At 38.1% G+C, this 15,630-nt stretch overlaps 1 protein-coding gene across 1 annotated transcript in view; it reads left to right on the forward strand.

Moving 5' to 3' along the window:
- Positions 1–11,649: 11,649 nt before the first annotated feature.
- The window catches only part of LOC123234368 (homeobox protein MSH-C-like), a 16,028-nt gene continuing 12,047 nt past the window's right edge, over positions 11,650–15,630 (forward strand). Inside the window, exons 1-2 of the mRNA XM_044660275.1 lie at positions 11,650–11,691; positions 13,925–13,997. Coding sequence (XP_044516210.1) covers positions 11,650–11,691; positions 13,925–13,997 — 115 coding nt within the window. The remainder of the gene's footprint in view (positions 11,692–13,924; positions 13,998–15,630) is intronic.

Consider the following 15,630-nt stretch of genomic DNA (forward strand, 5'->3'; position numbering starts at 1 on the left):
TTTACTTGGGATCTCACGGCTAATCCAGGGATGGTTTCAGGATGGCAGGAGGCAACTCCACCAGAACAGATGGTCCAAGGTATCCAGGTAGGGAGAGAAAGTTTGCAATGCTGTCCACCAGATCACAAACCACTCCCTACTCGGTGCAGCTCTGCAGGTCTGATGTCCTCTGCTGTAAGCCTTCACCACTCTCCAGGATCCCAGGGAATCTGGATACAACTCCCCTAGCTCTGAGATCCCAGGGTCAGGAACAGTTTTTGTCCCAACCCTCTCTCAGGCACAAGCCACTTCCTGCTTCCCCATTCCATGTGGAATTCTCCAGCCCTTCCTGCTAGGTCCACATTAACTATATATAAAGTAATACCTAAATAATCCTCACAACAAAAGTCCATTACATTGGATTGTTCCACAGTGTTTTACTTTCAGCATATAATGTTCTCTTGGTTCTGCTCATTTCACTCTGCATCAGTTCATTGAGTTCTCCCAGTTCATATGGAAAGCCTCCACATCATCATTCCTTACAGCACAATAGTATTCCATCACCATCATATACCACAATTTGTTCAATCATTCTCCAATCAAGGGACACCCCCTCATTTTCCAATTTTGGGCACCACAAAGAGTGCTGCTATGAATATTTTTGTACAAGTATTTTTCCTTATTATCTCTTTGGGGTACAAACCCAGCAGTGGTATTGCTAGATCAAAGGGTATGCATTTTTAAAGCCCTTTGTGTATAATTCCAAATTGCCTTCCAGAATGGCTGGATTAATTCACAACTCCATCAGCAATGCATTAGTATCCCAATTTTGCCACAACCCTCCAACATTTATTATTTTCCTTTTCTGTCATATTGGCCAATCTGATAGGTATGAGGTGGCATCTCAGAGTTGTTTTGATATGCATTTATCTAATTAGGAGAGATTTATTGCACTTTTCATATGCTTATTGATAGTTTTGATTTCTTTATCTATAAACTGCCTACTCATATCCCCTGACCATTTGTCAAGTGGGAAATGGCTTGATTTTTTTTTACAACTGACTTAGTTCCTTACAAATTTGAGAAATGAGACCTTTGTCAGAAGTTTTTGTTATAAAATTTTTTCTTCCCAATTTGTTGCTTCCCTTCTAATTTTGGTTACATTGGTTTTGTTTGTACAGCACACAAGTTGCTTAGAGACGTTGTTTCCTAAAGCAAATATGGTATCGATCCCCTAATCCCACCGTATTACATTGGTATTGCCTCATTTCAGGATGTCTCAATTCTTTCTCGAAGTCCTCTCTCTACTCCCATCCCAATTATGAACAAGTTGGTAAAAGAAACATCAAGAAGAAGAATATAAAAAAACAGCACTCTAACCAATGTACTACCCTTCCTCTATAGAAATAACTTGCATTTATACTAAAGCCCTTTAAGACTGATATTGCCTGGTGGTGATACCTAAACCAGGATGAGCAAAAACAGAGAAAGAAAACTATGGACCCGTATTGGCAAAGCAGTGGCACTGGTGCTGGGGCAGCAAAGAGGGAGCTGCTCTGCTTCTCCTCTCCACAGTGCCCAAGGACAATTTTGGCATGCCCTGCCCTTCTGTCCAGCTGCCCAATGCAAGTTCTTCCTTCCTCCACTGTCTGAGGTAATGCTAGTGAGCTCACATGCAACTCAAAGTTGCACTCTGGGCATACAATGTTGAAAATGCTTGGCAATGCTGCTATAGAACAATCTCTTCTTAATGAATATCAAAGCAAAATTTTAAAGTAAAAATACTAGCAAGGCGATTACAGCAATATATCACAAGGATCATTCACTATGACCAGATAGGTTTTATGTCAGGAAGGCAGGGCTGGTTCAGTATTGGGGAAACAGCCAGCACAATTGGTCATATCACTAACAAAACAAACAGAAATTATATGATTATCTCAACAGAAGCAGAAAAAACTTTTGACAAAATATAGCACCCATTCCTATTTTAAAAAAAACAACACTAGATAACATAGGAATAAATGGTGCTTTCCTTAAAATCATAGGTACTTTCTATCTAAAACCATCAGCAAGCATTTTCTGGAATGGAGACAAACTAGAAGGCTTCCCAGTACAATCAGGGGTGAAACAAGGATGCCCATTATCACTACTATTATTCAGTGTTGTGATAGAATTGCTAGTTATTGCAATAAGAGAAGAAAAAGAAATTGAATGAATTGGAATAGGCAATGAAGAAGCAAAATTATCAGTTCATAGATATATGATGGTACAGTTACAGAATTCTCAAGAATAAACTAAAAAATTAATTGAAAAAATTAACAACTTAGCAACATTGCAGGATATAAAATAAACCCACATAAATCATCAGCATTTCTCTATATTACCAACAAATCCCAGTACCAAAAGATAGAAAAAGAAATTCCATTTAAATTAATTATAGATAATATAAAATACTTGAGAGTCTACCTGCCAAAACAACTCCAGGAACTATATAAACTTAATTACAAAACACTTTTCACACAAATAGAGTTAGATATTAACAGCTGGAAAATAGCAAGTGCTCATGGATAGGCCAAGCAAATATAAAAACGATAATTTTACCTAAACTAATCTACCTGTTCAGTGACTTACCCATCAAACCACCCAAGACTTATTTTATAGAGCTAGAAAAAAATTATAAAATTCATCTAGGAGAAGAAGAGTCAAGAATATCAAGGGAATCAATGAAAAAAATGCAAAGAGGGTGTGGACTCGAAACTACCACACCAATGCAACTACCAACAATTTGGAAATTGGTCTTGATCAAGGACACATGACAAAACTAGTGGAAATGTGCATCGGCCATGGGTGGGGGGAGTGCGGGGGGGGGGGGTGAAGGGGATAAGAAGAGTATGAATCAGGCAACCATGTTAAAAATGTATATTAATAAATGTTTAAAAAAAATGCAAAGGAAGGAGATCTAGGAATACCAGATCTCAAACTGTATTACAAAGCAATAATCATTGAAACAATCTGGTACTGGCTAAGAAATAGAGTAGTGGATCAGTAGAACAGGTTAGATATACAAAACCTAGTAATGAAAGGCCATAGTAATTTAGTGTTTGAGAAATAAAAAGATTTACTTTTTTTTAACTTTATTTATTTATTTATTTATTTTGGGACAAGAACTCAGTATTTAACAAACACTATTGAGAAAATTGGAAAATGATATGGCGGAGACTGGGAATAGGCCAATGTCTCACACTGTATACCAAGGTAGGGTAAATATGGGCATGGGATCTAAATGTAAAGGGTGGTACCATCAGCAAATTAGGGGAGCATGGAATAGTTTGCCTGTCAGATTTATGTATAAGGGCGTAATTTAGGACCAAATGAGATAGGGGGCATTATAAAATGTAAAATGGATAATTTTGACTATATTAAATTTAAAAGGTTTTTGTACAATCAAACCAATGCAATTAAGATTAGAAAGAAAACAAAAAAAATCTAGGAGGAAATTTTTACCTCTGATAAAGGTCTCATTTCTCAAATATATAAAGAACTAAGTCAAACTTATAAAAAATATAATTCATTCTCTAATTTATAAATGGCCAAAAAATAGAAACAAGGACTTTTCAAATAAATGAAGAAATCTAAGTCATCTATAATTATATGAAAAAATGCTCTAAATCACTAGAGATGCAAATTAAAACAACTCTGAGGTTCCAGCCTCATCCCTATCAGATTGGCCAATATAACAGAAAAGGAAAATTATAAACGTTGGAAAGGATGTGGGGAAATTGGGACACTAACACACTATTGGTGGAGTTGTGATCTGTTCCAACCATTCTGGAGAACAATTTGGAACTGTACCCAAAGGACTCTAAAATTGTACCTACCCTTTGATCCAGCAATGTCATTACTAGGTCTATATCCCAAAAGGATTTTTAAAAGAGGCGTGGGGGGGGGGGATTTTGTACAAAAATATTTATTGCATCTCTTTTTGCAATAACAAAGAATTGGAAATTGAGTTGTCCATCAGTTGGGGAAATGGCTGAACAAGTTGTGGTATATGATTGTGATGGGATATTATTATGCTATAATAAATGACAAGCAGGATGATTTCAGAAAAATTTGGAAAGACATACATGAACTGATTGAGAAGTGAAGTGAACAGAACCAGAAGAACTTTGTATACAGTGAAAGCAATACTTTTTGATGAACTGTGAATGACCTAGTTATTCTCAGCAATGCAGTGATCCAAGACAATTCCAGAGACTCATGATGAAAAATGCCATCTGCCTTCTAAGAAAGAACTGATAGAGTCTGAATGCAGGCTAAAACATACTATATTTCTCTTTTTTTTCTTTCTTTCTTCCTTCTTCACAAAAAAGCTAACATGGAAAAATGTTTTATAAGATTTCTCATGTGAAAAATATATTGCAGGGGGCAGTTGGGTGGCTCAGTGGATTGGGAGCCAGCCTAGAGACAGGAGGTCCTAAGTTTGAATCTGGCCTCAGACACTTCCCAGCTGTGTGACCCTGAGAAAATCACTTAAACCCCGTTGCCTAGCTCTTACCACTCTTCTGCCTTGGAACCAGTACATAGTATGGATTCTAAGGAAGAAGGTAATGGTTATTTTTTTAACTATATTGCATACAATCTCAGGGATGGAGGTAGGAATCAGCCAGAAAATGTAGAAAGGAGGGATAGAATTTGGAACTCAAAAAAAATGTCAAAGAATGTTTAAAAATTGTTTAGATAGCTATACTGGGGATGCAAAGACATCAGGAGAACTAGGGACTACCATCTCCTCCAATAGGCTGTTGGATCCAGGAAAAAGCTGCATCAGAGAATTCTAGCTTGTATCTCTCCAAGATTAGCATTGTCAATGTTCTCAGATTTTACCAACCCTTTTATAAGCATCTCCAAAAAAAGTTGATAATCCCCCAAATCAAATAAACATTTATAATACCGTAATCCCAAAATAATGTTCTGTAAACATTTTCAAAGCCTTTTACTTATTCTCCCAGCTATCAGACGCCTCCCCTAGGGGCTGCTTCCCAATGAACCCAACTCCATCTGGGTGATGTGGGTGGAGGAAAAGGAAAAGGAAGATATTTCTTCTCCAACTCCTAACAGCAGTATTCTGCCTAACACTGCTGTTCTCAAACATTATCCCAGCTTCAGGCAATTCAAACAATCTACATCATGGCCTGATGCTAGGCCATAAGGAACACAGAAACAAACTCAGAAAGGCAGAAGTCTTAAACATATTTTTACAGACCCCAACACAATAAAAACTAGAGTCAAGGGAAATCTGAGAAAGGATTCTGGCAGATTGAGACTAAATAATGCAATTCCAGAGAAGGAATGGGTCAAAGAACAAACCTTAGACACAATCAATTATTGAACTAATGAAAATGACAGTAATGAGACAGCCTAGAAAAATTTATGGGATGTAGCCAAATCAATCCTCAGGGGAAATTTTATATCCCTAAACACTTGTGTCAACAAGAAGAAAAAAGAGAGATAAAAAAATGAACATGCAAATTTAAAATTAGGAAATAAAAAATTAACAGCCCCCAACTACTCAACACAAAAAGAGAAATTCTGAAAATCAAAAATATAAAAAATACTGGAAAAAAACCTAGTGAGGGGATAATTAAAACCAAGATTTTTAATTAGTTCAACAAAATAGACCAATCATTAACTAAGTTGATCCTCTCTATATGCCCCTCAAAGGAAATAGAAAACTAAGTTATCAAAATCAAAAGGGGAAAAGAGAAATTCACAATGAATGGAATCAAAGTAAATTGAGAGACTACCAACAAAACTTAAAGCTAAAGACACAGTTTTCAGACCATGAGACAGGATCAAAACTAAGTACTGGAAATCCAAAGAAAGGCAAGAACAAGGTAAGCTGTCTTCAAGAAGCTTACATTCTAATGGGGAAGATTATGTGTAAATAATTAAGTATATACAAACTACACACCCAAGCTGAAGGAAATCAATCTGAGAGAGAAAACTCCTAACAGATGCGTGGCTGGGGAAGACCTCCAATAGAATGTGAGATTGAGCTATCTTGAAGGAAATCAGGAAAACTAAGGGGTGGGGTAATGGGAATAGAGCATTCCAAGAATGATGAATAGCCAATGCAGAGGTATAGAGACAGGAGACAGTGCTGTGTCCAAGGAACTGCAAAGTCCAAAGTAAATGGATCTTAGTACACGGAGAGGAGTAAAGCATAAGGAAAAACCCAGAAAGAACATAATACATGTATCATCCAGATCAAATTACTTACCATCTCTGTGACAGGAGAGGGAAGGGAGGGAGAGAGACGATTTGGATGTTGTAATTCTGGAAAACGTTTGAAATTGGGAGAATAAAATATCTTGGAATAAAAAAAAGAAACTTAAAAAGGCATGAAGAGGGCAAAGATGACAATCAGATCTACATTTTAGGAAAATCAGTCAGTGGAGCTGGACTAAAAGGTAGTTGATTGAGTGAAGAAAATAAGGTGTACATAAGAGATGCTGTGAAGCTGGATACACGCTGCAAGTTTTGGCTATAAACTAGATATGGAAGGCGAGAAAGAGGAATGGTCAAGAAGGATACCAAGCTTCTGAGCCTGAGGAGGCGGGGTTGCCTGGGAGACTAGTGGAATCATCAAGAGTAATAGAGAAATGGGGGCAGCTATGGGAGCTCAGTGGATTGAGAGCCAAGCCCAGAGATGGGAGATCCTGGGTTCAAATCTGATCTCAGATATTCCCCAGCTCTATGACTCTGGGCAAGTCACTTTAACCCCCAAAGCCTAGCCCTTACTGCTCACATAATATTGATTCTAAGATGGAAGATAAGAGTTTTTAAAAAGAGAAAGAGAAATAGGGAAGTAATGGGTAATCTCTAAGACCTAATTATACACAAAATATCAGTTCAGAGGAAACTACAGGACGATTGCTAGAATGGCACTCTCCATTTCTCCTAGAGAAAGGCACAAATAGAAGCCTTTCTTGGGTTCAGGTGAATGCAGCTGCACTATATTGTCTATAAATTCTGGTACATCTCCTCTGTCTAGAAGGCTACTGTTCAATCAGCTCTTCCCACTCCACAAACAGCCCTTGTTTTCTCAGCTGACATGTGTTAGTATGTATACAGGCAAACACATCCCGTGCTGAAACACTTGACAAAAGTTGTACATCTGCTGATACTAAATCAAAAGCCAGCCATGGGTGGGTGGATGACTAACTCAATGAAGTCAGCCAGCAGCCTCCTTTCCTCAACCTTGATGCTATAAAGTTCCTCTTTTGTACTCTTTCCCCTCCATCATAGGATCTTTTTTTCTTTTCTTTTCTTTTTTAAAAAACCTTTATTGAAGCAACAAATTGGGAAAAGATCTTTATAACAAAAAACTCTGACAGGGGTCTAATTACTTAAATATACAAGGAGTTAAATCAATTGTATAAAAAATCAAGCCATTCCCCAATTGATAAATGGGCAAGGGACATGAATAGGCAATTTTCAAGAAATCAAAAGTATCAATAAGCACATGAGAAAGTGTTCTAAATCTCTAATAATCAGAGAAATGCAAATCAAAACAACTCTGAGGTATCACCTCAGACCTAGCAGACTGGCTAAAAAGACAGCAGGGGAGAGTAATGAATGCTAGAGGGGATGTGGCAAAATTGGGACATTAATGCACTGTTAGTGGAGTTGTGAACTGATCCAACCATTCTGGATGGCAATTTGGAACTATGCTCAAAGGGCTATAAAAGAATGCCTGCCCTTTGATCCAGCCATACCATTGTTGGGTTTGTACCCCAAAGAGATCATAGATAAACAAACTTGTACAAAAATATTTATAGCCACACTTTTTGTGGCGGCAAAAAAACTGGAAAACAAGGGTCTGCCCTTCAATTGGGGACTGGCTGAACAAATTGTGGTATATGTTGGTGATGGAATACTGTTGTGCTCAAAGGAATAATAAACTGGAGGAATTCCATGTGAACTGGAAAGACCTCCAGGAATTGATGCAGAGTGAAAGGAGCAGAGCCAGGAGAACATTGTACACAGAGACTGATACACTGTGGTAAAACTGAATGTAATGAACTTCTGTACTAGCAGCAATGCAATGACTCAAGACAATTCTGAGGGATTTATGGAAAAGAATGCTACCCACATTCAGAGGAAGAACTACAGGAGAGGAAACACAGAAAAGCAACTGCCTGAACACATGGGTTGATGAGGACATGATTGGAGATGTAGACCCGAAAAGACCACACCAATGCAACTATCACAATTTGGAAATAAGTCTTGATTGATGACACATGTTAAAACCAGTGGAAATGCGCATCGGCTATGGGGGGGAGGAGGTGGGGGGTGAAAGGGAAAGTAAGAACATGAATCATGTAACCATTGCCTACCCTTACCGCTCTTCTGTCTTGGAGCCAATACACAATATTGACTCCAAGATGGAAGGTGAGGGTTTAAAAAAATCAAGTATAAAGCAGCAGTTATGCCCAGATTGAATCTCTGAAATCTGGTTCCATTTTACTTCTTAACCCATATTGTAAGTTATCCATTAGGAGCTCTGAAATAATGCTGAAAGCTCACCTCTGGCTTCCTTTAAATCTCAACTGAAATTTTATCATTTACAGGAATCCTTTCCCGGCTCCTCTTAATTCTAGTCCCTTCCTTCTATTAATTATTTCTTATTTTTCCCATATATAACTTGCTTATTCGAGTGCTGCCTCCCTTATTAGACTGTGAACTCCTCGAGAGCTAGGATTATCATTTGCCTCTTTTTATGTCTCTGGTGCTTAACACGGTGCCTGGCACATAGTAAATACTTAATAAATATTGATTAATTGACCACTAGAAGAGTCCCATGAGGATCTGACATCAACTCTCTGCTATTCAAAATTAATAATAATAATAGATAGATAGATAACATTCTTATAGTGCTTTAAGGTTTGCAAGCTGCTTTACGAAGATCATTTCACTTTATTCCCCCAATGCTAGGAGGTAGGTAGAGTATTATCCTTATTTTATAGAGGCTGATAATAATAGTTAGCATGTCTAAAGCACTCTAATGTTTGCAAAGCACTTTTTTATGTATTATCTCATTTGAGCTGTACAATAACCCTAAAAGGCAGGTGCCATCATCATCGCCCTTTTTTTAAAGGTGAGTGTACACTGATGCTGAGAAAAGTTAGCCTATTTGTCCAAGGTCACACAGCTAATAAGTGAGGCAGGATTCAAACTCAAGTCTTACTGACTGTGTGTGTTTCGCTCTATCCTCTGTGATACCCAGCTGCCCAAGTTTATCACTGATGAGTTTGAAGGCAAAGATGATCAGATATCCTTCAGATTTGTAGATAATAGCAATTGAGGAAGGGGAGCAGCTTTTGAATCCTATGAGATTTCTCTTGACGGACTGGAATGAAGGACTAAATCTAAGAAGGAGAAATTTAACCTGATAAATCTCATTATACGATGGCATCTTCCAACCAAGAGAATCAATACTGTGTTAGCTCTATGGTTTCCCCAGTGTGAGTCAGAAATAGCAGTGGATCTGGAGTCAGGAAAACCTGAGTTCAGCTCCAACCTCAGATACTGACTAGCTATGTGACCCTGGGCAAGTCGCTTAACCCTATTTGCCTCAGTTCTCCTCATCTGTAAATTGGGGATAATAGCAGTATCCCAGGGTTGTTGTGAAGCTCAAATAAGATGATATTTGTAAAATGCTTAGCATAGGATCTGGCACATGGTAGATGCTATATAAATACTTTTAATCTCCCATCTATACTTTACCAATGAAGATCACAACATCATACTCCCTAGATGACTCTTTATCATCCAATAAGAGAATCCACTCAGCAAACTCATAAATTTCCTCAGATGATTTTACTATTTCAGGGCTCTCAATATGACAACACCTCTGCTCTCCATATGTCATCTTAAATTAGCATAACCTAGAACAGTGGAAAGTACCTCGATTTTGATTCAGGGAACTTGGGTTCAAATTCCAGCTCTCACTATCTTGTGACCTTGGGTAAGTCAATGACTTTCTCTAGGCCTTAGTTCTTAAACTATAAAATTAAGGAGTTGGGACTAAATGGTTTTGTTGGCTTAAAACTAAAAAGGGATCTCGATGTCCTTCTGGGCCAGCCTTCCCATTTTATAGATGAAAATGCGGATGCCTTTAGGAATAAAGTGACTTTCTTATGGCCCCACAAATAATAGTCAACATCAAAGATATAATTTGAACACAGGCCCTTTGATTATAGATCCAGTTCTACTGAACCATCTCAGCCTCTGGCATCCCTTCTTGCTCTAAAATCTATAACCCATTTATATATACTCTAAGATACTTTTTACACAAGTCGGTATTGGTAATGTGCTGCAGTTACGCTCATGGATGATCCCACTATCCTTTGGGTTAACTGTAGTTTTGATTTTTCTGAGGTTATAGTGGTCTAAGATCCAGGCATAAAGTCTCATTAGGAGAACAAGGTATTAGAGAGATGGAAATGATGAGCAAGATGGTTTCAGAAAAACCAGGAAATACTTATATGAATCAATACAAAGTGAAGTGAGAACTAGGAAACCACTGAACACAGGAACAATATTATGTGATGATCCCCTGTGAATGACTTGGTTTTTCTCAGCAATACAACGATCCAAGATAATTCCCAAAGACTCATGATGAAAAATGCCCTCTACCTCTAGAGAAAGAACTGAATGCAGATCAAAGCATGCTATTTTTCTTTGTGGGATTTTTAATGACGTGCGTCTACTCCCACAACATGACAAATATGTAAAAACGTTTTGCATGATCAAAATGTATAACCTACATAAAATTGTTTACTGTCTTAGGGAGTAAGAAGGAAAGGAAAGGGAAAGAGAGGATTTGGAATCCAAATTTTTGAATGTTAAAAATTAATGAAAGTTAAAGATTTTTTTTACATGTAACTGGGATAAAAAATTATTGGGGGGAGGATAGATGGGCTTTTTGCTGAAGCAAGCAATGTGGAGTCATTGAAAGTTTCAGGGGCAGCTAAATGGTTTAGTGTATACAGAGCCAAACCTGGAGGTGAGAGGCCCTGGGTTCAAATGTGACCTCAGATACTACCTAGCTGTGTGAGCCTGGGAAAGTCACTTAACCCCAATTGCTTAACCCTTACTGCTCTTCTACCTTGGAGCCAATACTTAATATTGTTTCTAAAACAGAAGGTAAGGGTTTAAAAAGAAAGAAAGAAGAGGAGAGGAGAGGAGAGGAGAGGAGAGAGAGGAGAGGATATGCTATGAGGATAAAATGAGATCAACTGAGATAATATTTATAAAGTGTTTTTGCAAACGTTAATGTGCTACATAAATGCTACCTATTATTAAGAAGATGGAATGCTAAATTTGGGGAAATGTAAATAGACCATATTGGCTAGAGCCAAAGGATGCAAGCTGTGAGCTGCTAAACTGAGGACTCCATCTTTTATCCAAGATGCAATAGAAAACCATTGGATATTCTTGAGGAAAGATTGGCTAGATGACCTTTGGAGTCCTTCCCACTTTTATCTATGATCCTATGATCCTCAGGCTGTCCAGTGGACACTAGAGCAAGAAAACACATTTTTCGACCCACAAGTCCCATTCATCTCAGTCAGTTCACTTGGGAGACTGATGGTGGCAATGATGGCTATCGGCATGGTGATAACGGTGATGACAGAGGTGACGGTAAGGATGATGAGAGCTGAAATGGATTTATCAACTTAAAGCATTGAACATACATTACCACCTTTGATCAATACATCTAACTGTGCTTCTCAGAGGCCAAACCTTCCTCCTCCCTATCCAGTTGTGCACAAACTCCTCCTGTTAGTTGATATAAAGAATAGCTTGATAACGTGCAAGGACAATCTGTTTCTTGCAATTATGGAGCCAGTTAGGGACTATGGCATCCCACCACCATCCATCTGGGCCAGAAAACCCAAGCTGCTCCTCCATTGTCAGTGCAACTGGACATCGTTTTCTGTGAAGGTTAGCCTCTCTGGCAAACACCTTTATGTGTGAATATAAACATTTTGGACAGCTGTGCTATTGTGGAAATCCTGCTTAAGATGTCTAACAGCAACTATCCTGGAAGGCTTTTCCAGGTGAAGTCTCTCCGGAGATAGGAGAGCTAATCCCACTAGCTGTAGGGATGAGATGTTAATATTCTGGCATAGATTTCCACCCACCAAGCAGGCATGACTTCCTCCCCCAAGAATCAGCAGATCTCAGGTGGATGCCTCTGCTTTCTCATGCCTATACATCCATGCCAACGAAACTCCATGGGCAGTGCCACATCTGCCGTGGCAGTGTCCCAGCTCCCCAGCATCAGGCTATGAGGTCCTTACAAGCCTTTACATAGAGTAGCTGTCAACTTTCAGTGGTCGCAGCTATGGTATGACTTCAGTCACCATATTTTGTCAGGTAAAGTACTCAGGCCATTAACCGAGTGGGTTGGTTTCTTGCAGGGTTCTAGCAACTATTCTCTAATCCTTGGAAATAGGAAAGTTTGATTTCATTATAGACATGCCAGGAGTAAACATTTATGTTTATTATAGGTAATAATGTTGGTAGCTTCCGGTAGGGAGATGACACACAGCTCATTTTTTCAATTTAATTAGCATCATTAACATTTCTCTATCCCTTTATCAAGCCTAGACAATCAACAAAACAAGAAACAAAGCCTCCATTTATGGCATTTGTCCATTTCTGAGGTGTAAAATGCAAATCTAACCATTCATTCATCCTTTCCCAGTATGGCTAGCTCTAGCACATTTTTGTATATGTCCCTTTTCCAGGAGTATGCTGAAAGCTTGGCCACCACATAATGAGAAACCTTTAACAAATTCCCTGGTTAGTGGTCTTCTCTCCCTTCTCGAGTTGTTGGGCATACACTTACCTACTTATATGCAGCTACTTTTCCCAACAGAATACAAGTTCCTTGAATCCAGGGATTGCTTCTTGTTTTGTCTTTGTAGTTTTACATTTAGCAGAGTGCCTCGAATATAGTAGGTGTTTCATAAATGAATTTTTATTGGATTGGATTGGCGTGCACTGCTGGTACACAACCCTGACCGAAATAGCTCACTTCATTTCCTATGCTATATCTCCATTGCCTTTTTTTTATTTTTTTTTTATTTTTTAGAAAAATTTTCCATGGTTATATGCTTCATGTTCTTATTTTCCCCTTCACCCCTCCTCCTCCCCCCATAGCCAATGTGCATTTCCACTGGTTTTAACATGTGTCATCAATCAAGACCCATTTCCATATTATTGATAGTTGCGTTGGGGTGGTTGTTTAGAGTTTACTTCCCAAATCATATCTGCATCAACCCATGTGTTCAAGCAGTTGCTTTTCTGTGTTTCCTCTCCTGTAGTTCTTCCTCTGAATGTGGGTAGCATTCTTTTCTATAAATCCCTCAGAATTGTCTTGAGTCATTGCATTGCTGCTGGTACAGAAGTTCATTACATTCAATTTTACCACAGTATATCAGTCTCTGTGTACAATGTTCTTCTGGCTCTGCTCCTTTCACTCTGCATCACTTCCTGGAGGTCTTTCCAGTTCACATGGAATTCCTCCAGTTTATTATTCCTTTGAGTGCAATAGTATTCCATCACCAGCATATACCACAATCTGTTCAGCCATTCCCCAATCAAAGGGCATTCCCTCATTTTCCAATTTTTTGCCACCACAAAAAGCGCAGCTTTAAGTATTTTTGTACAAGTCTTCTTATCTATGACCTCTTTTCTCCATTGCTTTTAGACCATTCGTGAAAGCCATTCTCTCTCTCCAAGGCCTTTCCTCCAGTAATACCTGCAAAGAGGTGGGGGGGAGAGTCTGTAGTTTATCTCCCATTTCTGGATAGCTCTATTCAAGATCCTTCAGCAGAAGATTCACTTTTTCACTTTTCCACCACAGATCACACCCAACATATCACTCTTGCCAGTGATGTTAGAGCTAAGAGGGATATCTAGCCAACTGGATGACAAAGGTGAGGTTCAAAAACATCTCAAGGGTTAGAAAAATATAAGGTGATGATGTTTAATTCTTACTTTTTAATTTTACTTTTTACTTTTTATGTTTTAATTTTTAATTTAATTTCGATTTTGGGGAAGAAAAAAATCAACTATATCAATACAGGAGGAGGGAATCAAAGCTAAACAGCAGTTCATATGAAAAAATACCTGAAGAATTTTAGTGGACTGAAAAAATCAATATAAATCAATGATGTGACATAATTGAAAAGTAAATGAGACCTGAGGCTACATTGACAGAATCAAATTATTAAAAACTACATATTTTATATTATATAAGGTATGTTTTAATATAAATTTTATTTATATATTTATAAATTATTTCAAAAATAAAAGAATGAGGGAGGTGAGAATCTCCCTATATTCTGTCTTGGTTTCACCAATTCTGCAATAGCATATCCAATTCTAGACACCACAAGTTTAAAAGGAAATAAACAAGGAGGAAGGGCATCCAGAAGAGTGTCCAGAATAGTGAAGGACTAGAAACTATGCTAAATGAAAATTCCTTGAAGTAACCGGGAATGTTTAGCCTGGATAAGAGAAGACTTACAGTATGTTTTACTTTAAGGAGAACATGATACATGTAAATAATTTGAAGAGTGGTCATGTGGAAGATGGAAGGATTAGGTATGTTCTGCTTGCATTCAGAAGAAAGAACTGGTAACAATAAGTAGAAATTGCAAAGAAGCAATTTTAAATTTGATATCAGGAAAAACTTACTAACTAGGGCTATGTAAAAAAATGGAATGGGGTTGCCTCATAAGGTAGTAATTTTCTCATCCCTGGAGGTCTTCAGAAGGAGTCTAGATGATGATTTGTCAGGAATATCGTAGAAAGGATTCCTGCTCTAATATAGACTCTGAGATTCCACCCAGCTAACATTCTATGATTTGATAGATAGTATTATCAACAAGTACTTGCATTCCATACTTCTTGTGGATATTTAGTGATTATTAATTAATAAACTGCAATGCAACACATAAACACTGTTAACACCAAAACAAAAGATTCCAAATTTGGGGACCAGAATTTTATTCCTAACCAATGTCTTTATTCCTCCATTTGCCACGTATGGGGCAATTAGATGGTTCAGGGGATAGAGATCCAGGTCTGGAGACAGGAGGTCCCAACAGATGCTTCCTAGCCGTGTGACCCTGGGCAAATCCCTTAGCCCCAGTTGCCCAGCCTTTACCATTCTTCTGCCTTGGAATCAATACTTTATACTGCTTCTACAACAGAAAGGAAGAGTTTTTTAAGAAAATTTTCCCATATGCCTCCTCTCATTAAATACTTCCTCTTCTTCAAAGAAGTTTTCACGCTTTAGTTTTTTGAGGATAGAGTCTAAAAGTTCATTTCCATGACTATAAAAGTAGTATCAAACAAGCAAGAACCTGATGGATAGAGGGGTCCACCTTGAAATAAGGCAGAATAAAGTTGAAATTCTTCCCCTGACCTGTTCTAGCCGTGTGATCACAGGCACGACAATTTCTCGATGGCCCAAAATAACTTTCTGAGACTACAATTTATGGACGAATTGGCGATCTACATCAGTGAAAGGAGTTTCTACGCTGTATGTTCCTCACGTTGAAA

Source organism: Gracilinanus agilis, chromosome 2 (genome assembly GCF_016433145.1).
Source record: "Gracilinanus agilis isolate LMUSP501 chromosome 2, AgileGrace, whole genome shotgun sequence".
Lineage (NCBI taxonomy): Eukaryota > Metazoa > Chordata > Mammalia > Didelphimorphia > Didelphidae > Gracilinanus > Gracilinanus agilis.